Below are 18818 nucleotides of genomic sequence, written 5' to 3'. Positions count from 1 at the left end.
GGCTATTTTTTGGTTGCAGCCGTCATTGTTGTTTGGCGGGCCCAGGCTGGATTCGAACCCACCACCTTAGGTATATGTGGCTGGCGCCTTAGCCACTTGAGCCACAGGCGCCAAGCCTCCACTAGCTCTTCTTATAGATCTTCATCATCTTGGTCTTCCTCCAGTTTATTGTGAGATATAGCTTAACCTGTGAAGCCACCACTTGCCCAGGGCCTGTTTTTATACTAGCCTGTAGTTCTTCTAGTTGCTTGCTTTGCCAGGCAGTCCTTGGAAACTCAACTTGTATGTGAAGTAAAGCATGTTATTATACTAGGGTTGTTTTGAATCCTTAAGGCTGGTTAATATTTCCTATTGCCTTATAATTATTTACCACAGATGTAGTGGTTTAAGATAACACAAGTTTAAGTTTATTCTTTGACACTTTCTTTTTTTTTTTTTTTTTTTTGTAGAGAGAGTTTCACTTTATCGCCGTCGGTAGAATGCCATAGCGTCACACAGTTCATAGTACCTCCAACTCCTGGGCTTAGGCAGTTCTTCTGCCTCAGCCTCCCAAGTAGCTGGGACTGCAGGCGCCTGCCACAACGCCCAGCTATTTTTTTGTTGCAATTTGTCTGGGGCGGGGTTTGAACCCCGCACCCTTGGTATATGGGGCTGGCGCCCTACCCACTAAACCATAAGTGCCGCCCATTCTTTCACACTTTCTATGGGTCAGGAGTCTGAGTCCAGGTTATCTGTGTTCTCTGCTCAGGGTCTCACAGTGCTGAAATGTGGCCAGGGATGTAATCTCATCTGAGGCTTAGGGTCTTCTTTCATGCTCCCTTGTTAGTGGGATTTAGTTCCTTACAGGTATAGGACTGAGGTGCCTGTTCTCTTGCTGGCTGTTAGCCAGAGGAATCACTCTTGGCTCCTAGAGGGTACCCACAGCTTCCTGCCATGTGGCCCTCTCCACAACATGGTAGTTTGTTGCTTTGGGCCCTACAGGAAAGCACTTGCTGAAACTTAAAGTCTGTCTGATTTCTTTCTTAAAGACGCTTTTAAAAGATCTTGTCTAATTATATCAAGCCCACACGTACTCAAGGGAAGGAGATCATATACGGTGTGCACACCAAGAAGGTGGAAGTCTGGGCGACCATCTTAGAATTCTGCCTGACAAGGCTCTCTAGACCTTACATCCTTGCATTGTTCACAGTCTTGAGAACACTTCATTCATATTTATTGCTAAATTGCTATGTGGCAAGCACTGTTCTAGGTACAGAGATTTTATATTCTGATAGGGAAGATAGGCAGAAAGCACTTAAATATTTTATATGTCAGGTGGTAATAAGGGCTAAAAAGAAATATAATGCAGGTTAAGGGACAGAGTGACAGGGGTGCTTATTTTATATAGGTTGAGCTCTTTGATGAGGAGGCATTTGAACAGAGAGAAGAATGAAGTACAGAAATGTGCCGTTTGACTTTCTGGAGAAGGGGGAACAAATTAAGATTTGGTGTGGGGCATTGTGGGCAATTAAGAGCAGGGCAGGAGGTGTTCCAAGAGATAGCAGGGGCTGGATAACATGAGGTGCTGGGGTTTATTTGGTTCTGAGTAAGAAGATGAGAAGCTTCTGGAAGGTTTTGGCAAAAGGGGTGGTATGATTTTTTTATATATACTTGTACATATATCATAAAAATGTGTGTGTGTGTGTGTATATTTATAAGAGACTGGGTCTCTGTCATCCAGGCTGGAGTACAGTGGTGTGACCATAGCTCACTCCAACCTTGAACTCAAGCGATCCTCCTGCCTCAGGCTCCAGAGAAGCTGGATTATAGGTATATGCCACCACACCCCGCTAATTAAAAAAAAATTTTTTTTTTGAGACGAAGGTCTCACTATGTTGACCAGGCTGATAGGTTAGAGTTAGATATAAGAGAATGAGTCAAGGATGAGAGCAAAGATTTTGTGCCTGGGCGATTTAGAAGAATGGAATTGGCATTTATTGAACTGATAAAAGTGAGGAAAAAGTGTTTTTCTAAAAAACTTGCTAGTTCAGAATTATTTTAGGTTTATAGGAAAGTTGCGAAGGTCATACAAGGAATTCTCATATATCTTTCACCTGGCTTCCTCTAATGTTAACATGTTGTATAACCAGAGTACCTTTGTCAAAACTAAGAAAGCAGTATTGGTGTGGTAGTATTAACTAAACTGCAGTCTTTGGATTTCATTTCAAACCCATTTTTCTGGGTTTTTTGAGACAGAGCCTCAAGGGGTCACCCTGGGTAGAGTGCTGTGACATCACAGCTCATAGCAACCTCCAACTCTTGGGCTTAAGCGATTCTCCTGCTTCCGCCTCCCAAGTAGCTGGGACTACAGGGGCCCGCTGCATTGCCCGGCAGTCCCAAACAATGATGGCTACAACCAAAAAATTTTTGAACCCTCCAGCTCAGGTGTATGTGGCTGGCACCTTAGCTGCTTGAGCCACAGGTTCTGAGCCCCATTTTTCTGTTAACGTCCTTTCTGTGTTCTAGGATCAAATCCAGGATACATTACATTTAGTCATGTCTGCTTAAACTCTCATTTGGGACAGTTCTTAGTCCTTTTTTTTTTTCTTTTTTGTAAGAAATGTTATTTTTCCTTTTATTTACCTCTTGTTCAAGGAAGTTTTAAAAATTTGGTTAAATTTGAGTTGCCTCAAATTTGACCTCCAAATGAACATGTTAAGGAGGGAGTTGATATAAAATAATGGCATAGAGATTTATATTTGGTAATTGTCAGTGTATAGAGATTGTATTTAAGGAACTGGAGGACATCTCCTAAGGTGTGAATGTACTTAGAGAAGAAAAATTTGAGGACTGAGTGTTGCTATTATACCCCAGTGTTTCAAAATTGGAAGATGGGATCCATCAGAGGAGATGGAGAATAAATAGTAATTGAACTAGGAAGTGAATCATGTTCTAAATGCCAAATAAAAGATTCAGGGAGGAGGGAGTGATCATTTGTGCCCAGTGCTACTGATAGGTCCAGAAAGATGACAACTGCATATTAGCTATTTGATTTGACAATGTGAAGGTTATTGGTCTTGATAAGAGCAGTTTTATTAGCATGGTGGAGGTGAAATCTTGATTGGAATGGAGAGGATCACCCCAAAATAAGTGTCCATGGTTATTTAAGAGTGGTCTCTCATTCTCTTGGGGTTTCTTGTTTTGTTTGCTTTGTTTGAGAGACAGTTTCCTTCGGTCACCCTGGGTAGAATGCTATAGCTTTGTAGCTCCCAGCAACTTCAAACTCTTAGGCTTAAGTGATCTTTCTACCTCAGCCTCCTGAGTAGCTGGGACTACCACTCAGGCTGGTGGTCTTATTCTGTACTAACAGTGCTCCTATTCTCTCAGACTGTCTGGATCCATCATTCAGTGAGTGATAACAAAACTCCCAGTTTCTGCCAGGCATGGTGGCTTCACACCTATAATCCTAGTACTTTGGGAGACTGAGATAGGAGGATTGCTTGAGTTTCAGAGTTCAAGACCAACCTGAGCAAGAATGAGACCCCATCTCTACTAACAATAGAAAAATTAACCAGGCATTGTGGTGGGCATCTGTAGTCCCAGCTACAGGACTCGGGAGGTTGAGGCAGGTAGATTGCTTGAACCCCAGAGTTTGAGGCCAACTCATTTGACAGAATCCCATCCCTGGAGAATCCACTTTTTCCATTTTACTAGCATCAAGGTAACTGAATGCTTTTCCAGGAAGCATGTAACTACACAGGTTGGGCACTGCTGCACATTCATTAACCTTCTTAGAGAAGCCTTCCTGATCACCTTATTTAAAACTATAATACTTAACCCACTGTCAGTGTTCTCTGTCTTCTTTTCTTGGTTTATTTTTCTTCATAGCACTTAGCACTGTCTGATGATGGGACGTATTTTTATCATTTATTGTCTACCTTCTGATGCTAGATTATAAGCTTTGTAAGCGCAGAAGACTTTTGCCTAATTTGCTCACCAGGCTACCGTATTCTTAGTGTTCAATACATAATATGGTCTTGGTAAGTATCTTTGAGTTAGCGATTGCCGACCTCAGTTGGTTTTCTGTACTGCCCTTTTCTCTTTACATTGGTCAGCTTTCTTTCTCATTTTCATCTAAGACTACTCCAGGCCTCTTCCACTGTTACTCAAGCCTGTTATTTACTGTGTCAGCTGAAGAATAATGAGGGTCATAACTTTGGAAAGGAAAGCTTTATTTCTCATAAAGAGTTGTAGCCTGTGGGGTGGCCATTCTGACAAGCTGACAAATATAGCCTCAGGCAGGAATTTATGCTGAGTGTGATGGCCAGATGTACATATTTAACAGACTATAGGAGGAGTCCTGAATATTTATGAAAGGGGAATTCTGCACATGTGCAGTTGACCTTCATGCTCCTTCATAGGTTGCATGTTCAAAAAATGGCAGTGTTAGCATGATCCAACAGTGGAGCTTTGGCCTTCTGACATCAAAAAGTAAACACAGGACAGGAAAACTCTTGTAGTGCATCTTCTGTAGACTGACCAGAACCACTCTGTAATCCTTGGCCCCTTCTCCAGAAGGAAGAGCCAGTCAGTTGTAGTGTTGAAACCACAAAACAAGGAGTAGCATTAGGTTTTTTTTTTTTTTTGTAGAGACAGTCTCACTTTATCACCTTTGGTAGAGTGCTGTGGCATGATACAACTCACAGCAACCTCCAACTTCTGGGCTTAAGCAATTCTCTTGCCTCGGCCTCCCGAGTAAGTAGCTGGGACTACAGGCACCCACCACAACGCCCACTTATTTTTTGGTTGCAGTTTGGCCAGGGCTGGGTTTGAACCTGCCACCTCAGTATATGGGGCCGGTGCCCTACTCACTGAGCTACAAGTGCCGCCCCCAGCATTAGGCTCTTGATTCAAATCAGTGGTGGAGCGGGTCTTTCCAAAAGGCTGTTTTCTCCTTACTCCTTAGGGAAGAAAGCCTAATGGCAGTTAACAAGGGAAAGGTATAATGAGGTATGTATGGCCTGTCAGGGCTATGTTCAGTGTTAAGGTTTCTCTGGGGTCTATTAGGGAACTTAGTCCATTAGGGGACTTAGAATTTTATTTTTATTTCTCACATTCATCTCCTTCAATTTTAGTGAACCTACTTCACTGAGAAAGAGAAAACCTTCAGGTGTAATTTTCTCAACTTTTTGCTCCCTTTGTACAAACTCAGAGATATCTGTGCCTATCCTTTGTCTTTCAGTCTGAAATCTCTTTTATTTCCTTTCATCAGCCTTTTTGCAACTTTTACTCTAACTTCTCAGCCTGAAACTTTTGCCAGGTCTTTCTGTACCCTCCCAGAGAAAAACTTCCCCTGCTTTTCAATGAGATTCTCTCCTCTTATTCTAGTCTAATAAAGAGTCATCCACTCTGCTTCCTCCTTCCTGTTTTAATTCAGTCTTCTGTCATCATTGTCCCTTGTCTTAGAAAGCTATTGCTAAGGTCATGAATGGCTTCCTATTTGCCACATCCACTGCACTGATGTTTTTCAGTCCTTATTATACCAAAGTTCCCTTTGGGTTTGATGCAAGGAGGGTGAGTGTCTTTTTTGAAGTATAAATTTCTTAACTCCATTGACACCACACATTTCTGGTACTTCTTATTCTTCTTGACTATTCCTGTTTGTGTCCTTCAAGTTTCTCTTTCTCCACCTCTTTCCTAACTATTGGTATTTCCTTGGGGGGGGGAGGGTTTAAATCTCTTTTTTAAAGTTTTTTTTTATTAAATCATAGCAGTGTACATCAATACTATCACAGGGTACAGTGTACTGTTTCTCTATACAATTTGAAATACTTTCATCTAAGTGGTTAACATAGCCTTCATGTCTTTTTCTTAGTTATTGTGTTAAAACATTTATATTCTACATTTAGAGAGATTCACATGTACCCTTATAGAATGAACTATAGGCGTTATCCCACCAATCACCCTCCTCCACCCGCCTTTTCCCTCTCCTTCCCTCCCTCTCCCCTCTCCCCATATTCCTGGGCTAAAATTGGGTTCTAGCTTTCCTATGAAAGCTATAAATTAGTTTCATAGTAGGGCTGAGTACATTGGATACTTTTTCTTCCATTCTTGAGATACTTTGCTAAGAAGAATATTTTCCAGCTCCATGCATGTAAACATGAAGGAGGTAAAGTCTCCATCTTTCTTAATGGCTGCATAGTATTCCATGGTGTACATATACCACAATTTATTGATCCATTCGTGGATCAGTGGACTCTTGGGCTTCTTCCATGACCTAGCAATTATGAATTGGGCTGCAGTGAACATTCTGGTACAAATATCTTTGTTGTAGTGTGATTTTTGGTCTTCTGGATATATACCTAGTAGAGGAATTATAGGATCAAATGGCCTGTCTGTTTTTTAGTTCTCTAAGTGTTCTCCAGATGTCTTTCCAAAAGGGACGTATTAGTTTGCAATCCCACCAGCAGTGTAGAAGTGTTCCCCTTCTTCCACAGCCACGCCAGCATCTGTGATTTTGGGATTTTGTGATATGGGCTAATCTTACTGGTGTTAGATGATATCTCAAAGTAGTTTTGATTTGCGTTTCTCTGATGATTAAGGATAGTGAGCATTTTTTCATGTATCTGTAGGCCATGCGCCTGTCTTCTTCAGAGAAGTTTCTCTTCAAGTCCCTTGCCCACCCTAAGAGGGGATCACTTGTTCTCTTCTTGCTAATACATTTGAGTTCTTTGTGAATTCTGGTTATTAAATCTTATTTCCTTGGGTTTTAAATCAGCCCTCTGATCTGATCAGTGAGATCTACCAAGAAGGTAGATCTTCATTGGGGGGATTTCAGCCAGCTCCATCCTTCCTCTATGCTATGCTGATTCTAACTCTTTACTACCAGCCCCTTAAGTTCTGCCATAAGCTTTAGACTTAACGTAAATATCCATGATGTCTGGCATATATGCTTCAGACTTAACAAGACCAACTTGAATGTGTTGACCATACTTAGATTAGCTTTTTAAAAAATAGCTGCCTTAGTTTTAGTGTGGTAACTTACTAAAGTTAGTTTAGTGGGTATCTTGCATGTAATCCACTGCCTAGATACAATCAGCTTTTAACTTTTTTCCCCCCAGACCGAGTCTTGCTCTGTCATTTCGGGTAGAATGCTGTGGTGTCAGCCTATCTCAGAGCAGCCTCAAACTCATGGATTCAGGTGATCCTCCTGCCTCAGCCTCCCAAGTAGCTGGAAAAACAAGCATCCACCATAACACCTGCTGATTTTTCTGTTTTTAGTGGAGACACAGAATCTCACTCTTAGTCTGGTCTCAAGCTCAAGGCGTCTTCCTGCCTTGGCTTCCCAGAGTACTAGGATTACAGATGTGAGCCACCATGCCTAGCTTAGGGTTTTTTTTTTTTTTTTCTTTTCATTTTTTTGAGACAAGAGTCTCACTTTGTCATCCTTGGTAGAATTCCGTGGCATCACAGCTCATAGCAACTACAGGCACCCACCACAATGCCTGGCTATTTTTATTTTATTTTATCTATTTTATTATTATTATTTTTTAGAGATAGAGTCTCACTTTTGTCGCCCTTAGTAGAATGCCCTACTGTGAGAGTCATAGCTCACAGCAACCTCAAACTCTTGGGCTCAAGTGATTTTCTTGTCTCAGCCTCCCTAGTACCATATTTCCCTGAAAATAAGACCTAGTGATGGGCGTGGCTATGCAACATGTCTGCATAGCCACGCCATGCATTTCCACACAGAGCTGTAAGGAAGACTGAAATACCTTTTATCTGCCACAGCTCCTTTCTCTGAGCTGCTGGCACTTGCGCGGGTGCGCATGTGGTAACCACAGTCGCAGGCATCCTATTGCTCATGTGCGAATGGCTAGGGAAAAGGAGTTCACTAGCGCCAGCCCCACCAGGTCGGCTCCCCCTGTCAGGTTCCAGAAGAAGATGACTTAACTGTATTTGAATAAATGTAGATTGTTGTATTATACTTAATAAAAATAAGACATCCCCTGAAAATAAGCCCTAGTGTGTCTTATTGAGAAAAATAAATATAAGACAGTGTTTTATTTTTGGGGAAACATGAAAGCTGGTACTACAGGCACCTGCCACAATGCCCACTGATTCTTAGAGATGGGGTCTTGCTCTTTTCTTTTTTTTTGAAATATGGAACTCTTCACGAATTTGCGTGTCATCCTTGTGCAGGGGCCATGCTAATCTTCTCTGTATCGTTCCAATCTTAGTATATGTGCTGCCAATGTGAGCACTGGGTCTTGTTTTTGCTCAGACTGGTCTCTAACCTGTAAGCTCAAGTAATCCACCAGCCTCAGCCTCCCAGAGTGCTAGAATTACAGGCGTGAGCCACCATGCTCAGCATAAAATAGATAAGTATTTGTTTATTTTACATACAGTAGAACTTTCATAGTCGATCACCTCCCTACATTGACCACCTCCTTAAATTGATCTGATTTTCATAAACCACACATGCACCTCATGTATGTGTCAGTACAGTAGCCCTAGGTCCTTATGTGGACCACCTCTGTGTATTGGCCAGTTTGTTACAGTCCTTTGGATGGTCAACTTACAGAGGTTCAACAGTATCCCCTTTTTTCTTTGCTAGTATATTTTAAAGTAAATTCCAGCCTGAGTGCTGTGGCCTGACTAGGACTGAGACCCTGTCTCTAAAAATAGCCAGGTGTTTTGGCAGGCACCTATAGTCCCAGCTACTTGGGAAGCTGAGGAAAGAGGATCACTGAGCCTAAGAGTTTGAGGTTGCCATGAACTATGACACCATGGCATTCTACCAGGGGTAACAAAGTAAGACTCTGTTGCTAAAGAAAAAAAAGGTAAATTCCAGATTTGAGGTTATTTTACCCCCAGTGGTTTCTAGTATATATCTTTTTTTTTTTGGAGATAATCTTTCTCTGTCACCCTCAGTAGAGTGTCGTGGCATCACAGCTCACAGCAACCTCAAATTCTTGGGCTTAAGCAATTCTCTTGCCTCAGCCTCCCAAGTAGCTGGGACTACAGGCGCCCACCACAGTGCTCAGCTATTTTTTTGTTGCAGTTATCATCGTTTAGCTGGCCTGGGCTGGGCTTGAACCTGCCAGTCTTGGTGCATGTGGCTGTGGTGCCATAACCACTGTGCTATGGGCGCCCAGCCAAGTATACATCTTTTTTTTTTTTTTTTTTTTTTTTTTGAGACAGAGTCTCACTATGTTGCCCTCGGTAGAGTACTGTGGCGTCACAGCTCATAGCAACCTCAAATTCTCGGGCTTAAGTGATTCTCTTGCCTCAGCCTCACAAATAGCTGGGACTACAGGCGCCCACCACAACGCCCACCTTTTTTTTTTGTTGCAGTTGTCATTATTGTTTAGCTGGCCCAGGCTGGGTTCAAACCCACCAGCCTCAGTGTATGTGACCAGCGCCATAAACACTGTGCTATAGGTCCCAAGCCCAAATATACATCTTTTAAAACAAATGACCATTTTCTTACATAACCATGGTGCTTTTGTCACACTACACAAAATTAGCAATACTTTCTTGAAATCATCTAACACCCAGTCCACAATCAAACTCTACTGATTGTCTCCAAGAAAGTCTTTTTAATCTTGGATTTTTCAAATCCGAATTTTTGTCTTTTTAGCAGCTAGTGGTATATCTAAAAAGTTTGCAGTCAATACTTTAATTAGATCTGTTCTTCTGATTATTTCAGTGAGTCATCATCTTCTTAACTGCTGTGCTGTCTAGCTACAGATATAGAGTAGACATAATTGTGACTGAGACATGATAGGGAAGCCCTAGTGGGAGAAGACCTACTAGGATTGATGAAGAGCCAGTGGTCAGGACTAGGCTGCCACCCAGCATGGACAAGTCTTGGACCTGAAACACGATAGTTTATCAGCACAGAGCATTCGAGGACAATACCATATTTCGCATGTTAGGCATGTTTTGATAAAACTGAAGAGAAGGTTAATATTGTCAGCAGCACCTGTGGCTCAAAAGGGTAAGGCACTGGCCCCATATGCCAGAGGTGACGGGTTCAGACCCAGTGCTGGCCAAAATAAATAAATAAATAAACATTACAATATTTTAAAAGAAAATTGTCAGTGAAAGAATTACACTGTCTCTTTTAACAGGACCTTTCTGGAACCTTTTGTTATTTTTATTTAGTATTGTCATTCATTTATACAACAAATATTATTGGGTGCTATACGTCCCAGGCACCACTCTAGTAAAATCTCTGCCCTCAAGTAGTATACATTCTATATGTAAAGTTACATAATAAGCAAGATAAAATAAGTAAAATGCACGGTATCTCAAATAGTGAAAGAAAATACAGTATGGAAGAGGGTTAGAGAATGTTGAGGGAGAGTGGGTTGCAGTTTTTTTAAAGTGTGGCCAGGGAATCCCTTATGAGAAGATAGCATTTTTGTTTTTGTTTTTGTTTTTTGAGACAGGTTGCTTTTGGTAGAGTGCCCTGGTGTCACAGCTCGAAGCAACCTCAAACACTGAGGCTCAAGTGAGTAGCTGGGACTATAGGCAACTGCCACAACGACCAGCTATTTTAGAGATGGGGTCTTGCTCTTGCTCGGCTGCTCTTGCTCAAGCTGGTCTCAAACTCCTGAGCTCAGGCGATCCATCCACATCAGCTTCCCAGAGTGCTAGGATTACAGGTGTGCGCTACCAAGCCCGCCCTTGTTTTTATTTTTTAATCTAGCCTCCTTATCAGCAGGAAGAGAAGGTCACATTTTGAGCAAACATCTGAAGGAGATGAGAGATTGAGCCGTGTAGATGTCTAGGGAAAAATCTGTAGGCAGAGGGAATGTCAAGTGTAAAGGCCACCAGTAGGGATCCGTTTGTTAATTTGAGAAATAGGAAGGAGGCCAGTGTCTCAGATTAGTGACCCAGGGAAAGAGGAATAGCAGACAAGGACTGGGAAGTGATAGGAGCTGTTGTAAGACTTTGGCTTTTACAGGCATATGAGGTAGAAGCCATTGATAAATTCTGAGCAAAAGAGTGGCATTACCTAATTTGCTTTCTCTTTTTGAGACAGACATCTTTCACTCTGTTGCCCAGGCTAGAGTATAATGGTGTCATCATCATACCTCACTGTAACCTCAAACTCATACTTCATGTAACATACTGTCTTATAGAAAATGTAATTAACTTCTGGCTCAGCCTCCCGAATAACTGGGACTACCAAGCTAGTTTTTATTTTTTTATTTTTTTATTTTTTTTCAGAGACAGAGTCTTACTTTGTTGCCCTTAGTAGAGTGCTGTGGTGTCACAGCTCTCAGCAACCTCCAGCTCCTGGGCTTAAGCAATTCTCTTGCCTCAGCCTGTCGAGTAGCAAGGACTATAAGTGCCCACCACAACTCCCAGCAATTTTTTTTTTGCAGTTTGGCCAGGCCAGGTTCAAACCCGCCACCCTCAGTATATGGGGCAGGCGCCCTACCCACTGAGCCACAGGTGCTACCCCCAAGCTATTCTTTTAATTTTGCAGAGCCATGCTAGTTTTTTTAATTTTGTAGAGATGATAGCAATACTACATTGCCCAGGCTATTTTCAGAACTCTTGGCCTCAAGTAGTTCTCCTGCCTTGGCCTCCCAAAGTGCTGGGATTATAGGCTTGAGCCAGCATACCTACCCTAATTTGTATTTTATTTTATTTTATTTTTGAGACAAGGTCTCACTTTGTCACCCTCAGTCAAGTGCGGTGGTGTCACAGCTCACAGCAACCTCCACCTCTTGGGCTTAAGCGATCCTCTTGCCTCAGCCTCTTGGGTAGCTGAGACTACAGGCGCCTGCCATAACACCTGGCTATTTTTTGTTGGAATTCTCATTGCTGTTTTAGCTGGTCAGGTTCGAACCTGCCACCCTCAGTATAGGGGCAGGAACCCTACCCAGTGAGCCACAGGCACTGCCTCCTAATTTGCATTTTATAGTCTTCCTTGGGCTGCTATGGTGAGAACTGACTGTAGGGCGAGGGTAGAAGTGGGAAAATACTAGTTAGGAGGCCATTATAATAATCCAGATGAGCTAATGTGACTTGAACCAGAGGGATAGCAGCAGAGGTTGGATTCTGAATGTATTTTCAAGGTAGAGCCAGTAGGATTTGCTGATATATTGAATGTCCGATATGAGAGAGAAAGCCTTTGGAAATGGCTAGCAGTAATTTGTGGGTTTTAAATGTAGTAGCCATCATCACATCCCTATGTATGTGCATTCTAGTGGTCAAATTTTACTACAACTGGGTTTTAAAACAACACTTATAAAACAATGCTTATTTCTTAATAAGCTCTAAACTTAATGAATAAGAAAAACAATAGAATAAAAAGATATCTTCAGGGTAAAAATCAAAACAACAGAGGATGCAGTGTTTTTAAGTATGTTCCATATTACACTTACTTTAATATGCCATTTATTTCTAACTCAGTTCTATTCTGAAGTGCTCAGGAGGAATTTTCTGTAAAATTCACCCCACGTATAGTTTTCCCAGATTATTCCTCTGTCCCAAACAGACTCTTGTATATAGATGCCTCCAACTTAATCTCTCATGAGCTCTCTTATTTAACGTATCCCACCAGAATTTTCTTCATGTAACATGCTGACTTATAGAAAATATAACTAACTTTGTTATTCAAAGATGTTAACCTGCACAGGGTACCCCTACTTTTAAGAAAGAATCTAAGTTTTATTCTTTGTTTTTATAATAGAATTCAGTTTTATGATGTACTCATAAACATAAAACAGGTATGTTTCCCTTTAATTAGCCACACAATGTGTCTTTATTCCAGAGAAAAAAAGGGAGAAAGATATTCAGCAATTTAGGTGATGCCTACAGGTATCACAGCAAGAGATAAACAAACAGACTAGATAGATATCACTCATTTAATTGTTCATTCAGCAGTTTTTGAGCACTTTGGTACGCAGTAAACATTGGAAATACTACAGTGAACAATGTAGACAAGGCCCTGTGCCTGCCCACACAGCTTACAGTCTCAGGGTATTCTGTATTTCTTTTGATATTATATTGAACGTTTACAAAGTAATCATGGGAGAGCCAATATTATATAATGATTTAAATGTGAGCCTTTGAGTCAGATAATGATGAGATTGAATTTTGAGTTTTGGGGGGGAGTTGAGACAAAGTTTCACTATGTCACCCTAGGTAGAGAGCCGTGGCATCACAGTTCACAGCAACCTCCAACTCTTGGGCTTAAGCTATTCTCTTGCCTCAGCCTCTGGAGTAGCTGGGACTACTGGCACCTACCACAATGCCTGGCTATTTTTTTGGTTGCAGTTGTCATTGTTGTTTAGCAGGCCTGGGCCGGGCTTGAACCCGCCAGCTTCAGTGTACGTGGCCAATACCCTACTCACTGAGCTTTAGGCACCAAACCAGAATTTTTGAGTTTTAAATTTTTAGTTCTTTGACCCTGGTAGAGTAATATATAATTGCATGAAGCCTTAGCTTCTTCGTGTTTAAAATGGCACCTATGTTACAGCCTATGGAGAGAATTAAATAATTTGTGTAAAGTGCTTCAGCATAGTGCTTAGAATGTTGTATTTGAGGTCAGTTATTTCATTCTTTTAACCTATTTCGACCTGAAAATAACAATAATACTAAGAAATACACACATACACATATATGCTCAGCTTTGAGAGAGCCTGGCTATATTAGGACTTTGTTGAGATCATGTTTGAGGAAAAAATCTGGAAGTGAGTGAAGGCATTCAGGAATAAATCTGGGAGGAGTCTTACAGTGCTACACATGGTCTCTCTCACTAGGTTTCTTGGAGTCAGAGACTGTGTCTCCTTCAATCTGGTAAACATATCCCTGTGGTTTGTGATAGGCATTAAGCATATCTATGTTGAGTGAATGACTAAAGACTTTTAGTGCAATTGCTAGAAGTATCTCACCACCCATAGGATGTAGGAACCTGCCCAGGCTTAGCCTTCTTACAGCTGAAGAGTGTAGCTTCACAATCCTCTCCTGAGCCTAAATCCATGGATCTGTTATATTTAAGGCCTCTTGAAATCAGAATGCATGACAACATCCTGTGCTCCGTGCGTGCTCAAGCTGTGTTATAAGGAGCGTTTGGCTACTTTGGTATTTTCCTGGGCAATATCTTGAGAATGTTTACTTTGTAGGAATCTCCATCTGAATGTCTCCTTCCTAGATCCTCTACCTCAGCATATTCCTGGCCAGGGATCTGAACAACCAGCTGCCTTACTCAGAATCAGATATCCCTTCAAATCTCTGTGTACGGATTTTTGTCTCAAATGACTTGCTGATCTTTGGTTGACAAAAGTAAGAAATGGTTTTCTGTGTTTGAGTTTATCTTTTTGTTTTGTTTTATTTTTTTAAACAGGTTCTCTGGTTGAACAACTAACTACAGAAAAATATGAATGCATGGTGTGCTGTGAATTGGTTCGTGTCACAGCCCCAGTGTGGAGTTGTCAGAGCTGTTATCATGTGTTTCACTTGAACTGCATAAAGAAATGGGCAAGGTCTCCAGCATCTCAAGCAGGTGAACATCTGATATGTTCAGGTTTTAAATCTACCTGGGTTTGAGCAATCCTCTAGCCTCAGCCTCCCTAGTAGTTGCTGGGACTACAGGCACGACCAGCCCAGCTAGTGTTTTTCTATTTTTAGTAGAGATGGAGTATCACTCTTGCTCAGGCTGGGAAATGTTAGCTTTTATTTATTGATTTACCTATTGATTTTATTTTGAGGGGGTATATACATAATAATGTGATTGCTGTATCATACGGTAATTCTATTTTAATTTTTGTGGTTTTTTTTTTTTTAGAGACAGGGTCTTGCTCTATTGCTCAGGAGCTAAAATGCACTGGTGTAATCATAGCTAACTACAGCCTTGAGCTTCTTAGTTTAGGCAGTCCTTCTGCCTCAGTCTTCTGAATAGCTAGGAGGGACTTTATGTACTGTGCCATCCTGGCTACCTGGCTACCTGGCTACCTGGCTAATTTTTTTTACTTTTAGAGACAAGGTCTTGCTATGTTACCCAGGCTGGTCTCAAACTCCTCAACCCTTTCGGCCTCAGCCTCCCCGTGTGCTGAGATTACAGGCATGAGCTGCCGGGCCTGGCCTTTTTTCCATTTTTAAATTTTTATTTTTATGCATAGATAATAGTTGTACGTATTTATGGGGTACATGTGATATTTTGATACAGACATACAATGTGTAATGATTAAATCAGGGTAATTGGAATGTCCATCATCTCATACATTTATCATTTCTTTGTGTTAGGAACATTCACTTTCACTCTTCTAGTTATTTTGAAATATACCAAAAATTATTTTTAACTATAATCACTTTATTATGCCACAAAACAATAGATTTTATTCCTTCTACCTAACTGTATTTTTCTATCTGTTAATTTACTCTCTTATTTTTTCTTATTTTGATACAGAGTCTCACTTTTGCCTGGGCTAGAGTACAGTGACATCATCATAGCTCACTGCAATCTCAAGCTCCTGGGTTCAAGCAGTCCCCCTGCTTCAGCCTCCTGACAATTACATGCCACCAGACTCAGCTAATTTTTCTGGGATTATTTTCCTTTCCTTTTAGTGATGGGGTCTTTCACTCCTGAAATCCTAGCATGCTGAGAGGTTGAGGTGGGTGGATTGCCTGAGCTTATGAGTTCAAGACCAGCCTGAGCAAGAGCGAGACCCCTCATCTTTAAAAATAGCTGGATGTTATAGCTGGTGCCTGTAGTCCTGGCTACTCAGGAGGTTGAGGCAAGAGAATCACTAAGCCCAAGAGCTGGAGGTTGCTGTGAGCTGTGACATCACAGCACTCTACCAAGGGCGACAAAGTGAGTCTCTTGTCTCTAAAAAAAAAAGAAAGATAGGGTCTCACTATATAGCCTAGGCTATTCTCAAACTCCTGGCCTCAAGCGATTCTTCTGTCCTGGCTTCCTGATTCTCTTGCCTCATCCTCCTGAGTAGCTGGGACTACGGGCCCCCACCACAACACCCGGCTATTTTTTGTTGCAGTTTAGCCAGGGCTGGGTTTGAACCCACCACCCTAGGTATATGAGGCTGGCACCCTATTCATGAGCCACAGGCACTGCCCGAAACCCTATCTTTCAAAAAAACTTGAAAAACTACCTGAGCATTGTGGCACACATTTATAGTCCCAGCAGATCAAGAGGCTATGGCAGAGGATGATTGCTTGATCCCAGGAGTTCAAAGTTGCAGTAAGCTATGATCATGCCACTGCACTCCAGCCTAGGCCACACAGCAAGACACTGTCTTTTTGAACCAAGATTCAGCTACTATTGACATTAGAAATAATCAAACAAAATGGATACCTTGATTCACTGTATCTGAAAGTCCCTATAAATACAAGCCCAAATGCAGTATTTAAGCAAAGCATTCAGTATTGTGAATTTGTTTCTCAAACATCTTTTACACTTTACATTCAAATTACTATCCTTGCTTCAATAGTGTGGCTTCTTGTGGATTTAAATTTTTAAAAATTACATGTGCTTTTGAAAGAAAATTTATTTGGCTTATCCCCATTTTTCTTGACAGATGGCCAGAGTGGTTGGAGGTGCCCTGCCTGTCAGAATGTTTCTGCACATGTTCCTAATACCTACACTTGTTTCTGTGGTAAGTTTGTTTTATATTCATGAGTCTCTTTTACTTCATGCATTGAATTTCATTCCCAGTTTACGAGAGGTAGTCTACTGAGCATGTCTTAGAAATTACTACAACTTCAAAGCTATAAGAGTCTAGAAGACATTCTTATGTGGTCCATGCCATAGCTTGAGTCATGGCCTTTGTGCTTTTGACAGGCTGTTTTGGAGATGGGCCTTCTCATCCAGGCTTCTCACCCAGGCTTAAATTGCTTCTAAGCTGTGGTGCTGGTCTCCCTGGTCTTAGCTTGAGACCAGAGCTGACCAAGTAGCCAGGACAGGTATGGACATGGGCGTCCTCTTACCCCTAGCTATAACAGCTTTGATATTTCAGATTTGAGCGGCATGAATAAAGAGTAGTGTTTGGGGTGGGGGGGTTCTTTGTTTGTTTTTTTATAGGAAACTATTGAGGGAAAGTAGCAGAATACAATATGGTTTGAATGTCATTCATTCATTTATTAAACATGTACTAAGCATACTTATTTTGTGCTAGGCCCTGGAGATCTAAGAATTATTATGGAGGCCCCACTCCCCCCCCCACTGGAGAATTTTCCCAGTGGAAGAATTTTATTTTATTTATTTATATATTTATTATAATTTTTTTGTTTTGTTTTGTTTTCTTATTGTTGGGAATTCATTGAGGGTATAAGAAACCAGGTTACACTGATTGCACTTGTTAGGTAAAGTCCCTCTTACAATTGTGTCTTGCCCCCAGAAGGTGTGTCACACACTGAGACCCCACCGCCTTCCCTCCCGTCTCTGCTCTTCCTTTCCCCCACACCCCTCCTTCCTTCTCTCTCTCTCTACTCTCCCTTTCCCCCACCCCCACCATGTACTAGGTCATTAATTGTCCTCATATCAAAATTGAATACATAGTATTCATGCTTCTCCATTCTTGTGATGCTTTACTAAGAATAGTATGTTTCATTTCCATCAAGGTTAATACAAAGGATGTAAAGGCTCCATCATTTTTAATGGCTGAATAGTCTTCCATGGTGTACATATACTACAACTTATTAATCCATTCCTGGGTTGGTGGGTATTTAGGCTGTTTCCACAGTTTAGTGATTGTAAATTGAGCTGCGATAAACAGTCTAGAAGTGCAAGTGTCCTTATGATAAAAGGCTTTTTTTCCTTCTGGGGAGTTGCCCTGTAATGGGATTGCAGGATCAAATGGGAGGTCTAGCTTGAGTTCTTTGAGGTTTCTCCATACTTCCTTCCAAAAAGGTTAAATTAGTTTGCAGTCCTACCAGCAGTGTAAAAGTGTTCCTTTCTCTCCACATCCATGCCAGCATCTGCAGTTTTGAGATTTTGTGATGTGGGCCATTCTTGCTGGAGTTAGGTGGTATCTCAGGGTGGTTTTGATTTGTATTTCTCTAATAATTAGGGACGATGATCTTTTTTTCATGTTTGCTAGCCATTCTTCGTCTTTAGAGAAAGTTCTGTTCATCTCTCTTACCCATTGATGTATGGGATTGTTGGCATTTTTATGTGGACAAATTTGAGTTCTCTATAGATCCTAGTTAGCAAGCTTTTGTCTGATTCAAAATATGCAAATATCCTTTCCCATTGTGTAAGTTGTCTATTTGCTTTGGTTGTTGTCTCCTTAGCTGTACAGAAGCTTCAGTTTAATTAAGTCCCATTTGTTTATTTTTATTGTTGCAATTGCCACGGCAGTCTTCATAAAGTCTTTCCCCAGGCCGATATCTTCCAGTGTTTTTCCTGTGCTTTCTTTGAGGATTTTTATTGTTTCATGCCTTAAATTTAAGTTCCTTTGTCCATCTTGAATAAATTTTTGTGAGTGGAGAAGGGTGCAGGTCCAGTTTCCAGGCTTTTACATGTGGGTATCCAGTTCTCTCCAGCACCATTTATTGAATAAGAATTCTTTCCTCCCGTGTATGATCTTGTTTGGTTGAAAGATTAGGTGGCTGTATAATGTTAGTTTTTTTTCCTGGTTTTCTATTCGATTCCAAATGTCTATGTCTCTATTTTTGTGCTACTACCATGCTGTCTTGACTACTATAGTCTTGTAGTATAGCCTAAAATCTGGTATGCTGATGCCCCGGCTTTGTTTTTATTACTAAGAACTGCTTTAGCTATGCAGGTTTTTTCTGGTTCCATACAAAACAAAGAATCATTTTTTCCAAGTCTTAGAAATACAATGTTGGTATTTTTT

General features: G+C 41.2%; 1 protein-coding gene and 1 non-coding gene across 2 annotated transcripts in view; one reads left to right on the top strand and one right to left on the bottom strand.

Moving 5' to 3' along the window:
* Positions 1 to 18818, top strand: part of NFX1 (nuclear transcription factor, X-box binding 1) — a 98480-nt gene that overhangs the window by 11229 nt on the left and 68433 nt on the right. Inside the window, exons 3-4 of the mRNA XM_012811653.1 lie at positions 14351 to 14509; positions 16539 to 16616. Coding sequence (XP_012667107.1) covers positions 14351 to 14509; positions 16539 to 16616 — 237 coding nt within the window. The remainder of the gene's footprint in view (positions 1 to 14350; positions 14510 to 16538; positions 16617 to 18818) is intronic.
* On the bottom strand, positions 8137 to 8243 carry LOC111728604. The gene has a single exon (XR_002775842.1). It is a non-coding gene; the product is annotated as a U6 spliceosomal RNA (small nuclear RNA).

This window comes from Otolemur garnettii, unplaced genomic scaffold (genome assembly GCF_000181295.1).
Source record: "Otolemur garnettii isolate 467f Iridium unplaced genomic scaffold, OtoGar3 scaffold00172, whole genome shotgun sequence".
NCBI classification, from domain to species: Eukaryota; Metazoa; Chordata; class Mammalia; order Primates; family Galagidae; genus Otolemur; species Otolemur garnettii.
Note: the sequence above shows the minus strand (reverse complement) of the source record. Positions and strands in the feature narration are given on the sequence as shown.